The following is a 4,812-nucleotide window of genomic DNA, read 5'->3' as shown; positions in this document are numbered from 1 at the left end:
CCCTCCACAGGTACAAGTCGTGTCCAGAAGTACTCAGAGAGAGAAAAAAAAAATGGCCTTTGGTTTCCTACAGCTTTGCTGGAATAGCCAGCAAAGTGATGCTTTTTCCTGGGTACGACTCAAATTAATGTGTGGTTCTCCCAAAATTTGCTTGCTCTGAGTGTCAAAGACGTTGTGGTGTTAATTCTACACACTGAATTACGAGACGTTTGTTTCCTCTTCAGAGTTCTGAAGCAAATAGAAAATTGAAAGGCCTAACAGGGTTTTTGTTTTAGTCCTTTAGTGATGAAGATTCCTTTAAAAGCTGTTCATCAGAAGTGGAAGTGAAAGAGAAAATTGAAGAGCTGCTTCCGAGCCTGTTAGCCAGGTGACTGTCTTCAGTAGCCCCTTCTGAGGACTCAGACGGGGCCGGTGCTCAGTAATCCCATTGTCTCAAACGTCCAGTTTTGGGGTAATTAAGGGACTTTGTGATCGAGACACTGCACTGGTTTCGCAGGCCCCCTGAAACCTCCTCCTCCTCCTCCTTGTAATACCTGCTGCTTTGTGCGCTTTAACACTCCGCAGGATCCGCGAAGATGGACGGCGACCGCACACCGTAAGGTTGACCATCCGCCGGTTCTCCTCGCCTGACAAGTGGTACCATCGGGAAAGCCGGCAGTGCCCGATTCCACTGCACCTCCTCCAGAAACTCGGGAAAGGTAAACCTGCAGTTCTGTGGAGGTAGCAGCTTTGTGCTGCTCCCACCTCACTTTGCAGAGCAAGTGCCTCCGTGGCTCCGTAAAGGTCCTTCTGCGGTAGAATTAGAGCATTTTCTCAGCTTGGCTTCTGCAGTTCTGCTTTTCTGACCCGTTAGACATTCGCCCTTGTACTTTGCTCTTTACATCAACCTTCTTCCATCCCTTTCGATGAAACAAGTTTGCTTTTTCCCAACCTTTTTCTCTTCCAGAAAGCAGCAGCGTCCTGTCGCCGTTGGTCGAGGTACTAATGAAACTCTTCCGCAAGATGATCAACGTAGCACTACCGTTCCATCTCACCCTTCTGAACGTCTGCTTCGCCAACCTCAAAGAGCTGCCCAGCAGCCAGAGGGGATCGATTGGCTTCTATCTGAAGCAGACGTCACCCCCGGCGGGCTCTGGTAAACGTCCCCAGGTAAGCTGAGAGATCTTGAAAGCTCTCTGTCTTCTGAGAAATAACCGCTGACTTGGGCGGGTCTCTCCAAAGAGCTGCCCTCGTCTGCCGCCGGGTATTACCACAAGACGCGCTCACCCCCTAACCCATCAGTCACCAGGAGGTGACACACAATGTACTGATGCTTTTCTGTACGGTTTTGCTGCAGGAAGTGGACGATGTCTCACAGAGCGAGGGAGGTGCTTCTCAGAACCTGGACTGCACCGGAACCGGGACCACAAAACCCAGGACGCTTTCAGAGGAAAAGCCAGGAATTCCTGAGTGCCCGGTTCATCCGTCTCCTCGTGCCACTGAGCAGGAAGTTCCAGAAGAACTTCCAGAAGATCCTCAAAAAGACATGATTCCTGGAGGCAGCCCGGCTGCTCTGCGGGTCCCTCTCTTGGGTAAAGACACCCAGGCCCCTGCAGCAAGCTCTGAGGAAAACCCTCGGGGTGGGCAAAAGGGAGTTATACTTCCTCCGGCCGTTGACTGCCAGACTTTCCACGAACTCCCTGCGGAGCTGCAAGAGGAACTGCTGGCTGAATGGAGGAGCCAGCCCCCTGCGCCCAGAGCTGCCCCAGCGAAACCCCCGGGGAAGGCGCGGGCAGGTAAAGGCAGCAGAAGCACCGCACAGTCCAACAGCTTGCTGAGATACTTCAAACCACAGTGAAACACTTTCCCAAGAAAAACCAGCACTTGGAGGCACTTCAGTTACGAAACGTTTACTATGAAGGTGTGAATATTAAAACTAAAGATATTCCTCCCCAACTCGAGGGACTAGAAACACTGAGGGGGGATGGGTTGCCACGACTTGAGTGCTTGTGGGTTCCCCCTAGGCTGAAATCTGGTTCTTCACGGCTTCCAGCCCAGCTCTGGTCTCGGTGATTAAGTTGACGAGAGTGGCAGGCAGCGCCATCTCCACCAGCAAACCTGGGAGCATCCCCCTGAGTTGCGGCTGGATGAACACGCCCAGCCGGGGATGCCGGGGATTCCTGCCATGAAAGGAGCAAAAATGCCACATTAACGCTCGTCCCCCTCGTCGCTGGGTACAGCGGGCACAGTTCTGCTCCATCGCTGTTGGGAGAAGCTGCGTGGTTCAGTGAGTGTGAGAGCAGACGCTGCGGGGGGTTTCACTGCTTACCGGGCCAAAAGCAAGCACACGTATCCACAGGGATTGTTGTAGCCTCGGACGCAAGAGGGAGTTGGAGGGCAGCCGGCATACTCCACGCTGACAGCCGGAGGTCACCGCACGCACAAAGCAAAAGCGGTTCGTTATGTTCAGACACGTCTATCACACCGCTAGAAAAACACCTTTTAAACCCAAACTGCTCCGAGATCTCGCAGTAGGGCACCCTATTACCCGCACCCAAAGGATGCTAAATATTTGTGCAGGTGATTCAACAGGCAGAAAAATTCCTGTCATCGTTTGGGCAGGCAAAAAGGATCATCCCCAGGATGCGGTGACACGCACCGAAGGTGCGAACAAAGGAGTCAGGAGGTGCCGTTAATCAGTAAACCACGAGGAAGCCGCTGTAGTTACCCGCAGCTTACAGTTAGTGGTAAGGATGCCGCCGGGGTACGGTGTAACGTGCAGCAGTGTTGGGAGGAGATCAGTCCCATGCCGCAGGCGTGCGTTACGCTGCCTACGGTAGATACCCGCGTCCTGCGAGTAAGTGGAGGGCGTTTGGGAACGAGGATGCAAGAAGCCAGGTTTTAGTGAATTCATTGCGTTTTACTGAACTGGCAAAGTGTGGAGCGAGGAGGACGTGGCAAAAATGGGTTCATGCTGGTTAGAAGAACCGTGGTGTTTTCCACGGACTCAATTCTTGGCATTTTTAATTACCCTGAATATTTAACTCCCCCTGCGGGGGAGGACACATTTTACACCTGTTTCACCCCACGCAGCAGGTTGAGAAGCTCCTCCTGCCCTAGCACGTGTTTTGCACTGAGAGCTGCTTCCTCCAACCCCCCTAATTCCCGCAGAGGAGAGTTCAGACCAAATCAGTGTCAAATCCTCCTACTGCCTGGCCGATCCTTTCCAGCAGCTTGTACGACTGTAACGCTTGGTCCCATTGTCTTCGATTGTGGGGAGGATACATAAAAGGAATGACTTTAGCCGGGACTTCTTTAATTATCCCTTCTCCGCAGTACCTGGAGTGGGTTAAAAAAAAACAACCCCACCCACTGAGCTGACAGTTATGACCTGGGAAGAGTTAGACAGGAACAATGATGTAGCAGAGCCGGGTGCCAGGCTGCAACCAGGGAAAGGACATGGGCTTGAGGGGTGGATTACCACTCAATGATCAGGATTGTGATTCCCTAAGGGATTTCTGAGACGGTTACGTGATCCCACGCGTTTTAAAGGGATTATGAGTGAGCTGTTAGACAGGAATTTCAGTATACGCCACAATTCCTCCCTTAGTTCCTTTTTTCTAGGTGTTCTCAACCCATTTGGACACTGCACACCTCTCTGTTGGTGAACTAGCACCTTCTGGCATTCCTCCAGCTTTTGCTCACCCTCTGAGGAGTTCGAGGGGAATTTCCCGCAGGGGAAGGGGGGCCCTGCACAAGGAAACAGGAAACGGCTGCAGTGCTGGGAACCACCTGCTCGAAGGGTGAGGCCTCACCCCTCCTCCCTGGAGGAGCGGTGAATCAGAGCAGGTCACGAAACGTGACCTCAGCTTTACAGCCCCTGGCGATGCCGGAGGGTGAGTCAGACCGAGCCAAGAGCCAAACTGGAACCCAAACCCAGGGACCCCGTCAGGTGGCAGCTCCGCTCCCTCGCTGGGCAGCGACTGGCCCCCTCGGTGTGGGCGTGTGACAGCTCCAGAAACTTGCTTCTCCACTAACGACAGGCAGGGCTGGCTTGTGGACACCCTCCCGCTCCCGTTTTCACAGCGGGTCACTGGGAACGCTGGAAAATGAGGAAGCAAAGACCAGGTGGATCATTAAATTGAGACTCGTTGTCAGCAGGACAGAGCTTAGGGGACGTAATTCCAAGCGAAGCCCTCGACCAGTGAGCCTGAACCCTCCCGAAGGAGAGGTTGTGAGTGTCCTTCCCCCTCTGCTTTTTCACACCTCGGTGAGATCTTTCTGTTCCTTCCCCTGGTTCCCTGAGCGGAGCCAGCTCGGTGACGGCCCAGCTCAGAGCCACAGCCACCACAGAGGGGGCGGATGGCGGCAGCGGAGGGAAGGGGGACGCAAAGGGCAGAGCCAGTGCCTGGGTGTGCCCTTGCACAAGGAAGAAGCTGTTGTTATCGTTACAACAAGCAGTGTAAATACTCACAGATCTCCTGCGTACTCTTTTGAGAGCTTTGAAGAGACCGTAACATTTTTCTTCAGGTAGAAGAAGGAAAAAGGAGAACTTAGCAGTTGGTAAAGAGCTGTCAGCAGATTTGAGCACTTTTTTGCAACAAAATATTGAATAAAAATAACTTCACAAGCAACATTAACGTTTTCTTACTGAAACTTTTATCACTTTCCATCCTACAGCATCTTGACTGTATGATAAAATTTTTTCTGCAACTTCATCCGCGATTTTCCTGTAGTCCATTGACCTGTAACGATTCAAAAGCCATTTGCTGGTATGTGATCAAAGAGCAAAGCACGCAGGGTTCGTTCCCCGTGTTCTTTCCCGACGTTAAC

The 4,812-nt window shown here is 52.5% G+C and overlaps 1 protein-coding gene across 1 annotated transcript; it reads right to left on the bottom strand.

Moving 5' to 3' along the window:
- Positions 1-1,999: 1,999 nt before the first annotated feature.
- Positions 2,000-4,720, bottom strand: STARD6 (StAR-related lipid transfer (START) domain containing 6). The gene is given in 7 exon segments (XM_010143336.1): positions 2,000-2,159; positions 2,309-2,402; positions 2,719-2,766; positions 2,769-2,815; positions 3,181-3,318; positions 4,454-4,503; positions 4,631-4,720. Coding segments are annotated over 7 exon segments (627 nt in total).
- Positions 4,721-4,812: the final 92 nt, after the last annotated feature.

The sequence above is a fragment of the Buceros rhinoceros genome, unplaced genomic scaffold (assembly GCF_000710305.1).
Source record: "Buceros rhinoceros silvestris isolate BGI_N320 unplaced genomic scaffold, ASM71030v1 scaffold20579, whole genome shotgun sequence".
Lineage (NCBI taxonomy): Eukaryota > Metazoa > Chordata > Aves > Bucerotiformes > Bucerotidae > Buceros > Buceros rhinoceros.
The sequence above is the reverse complement of the archived record's forward strand: the minus strand, read 5'-3'. Positions and strand labels throughout refer to the sequence as shown.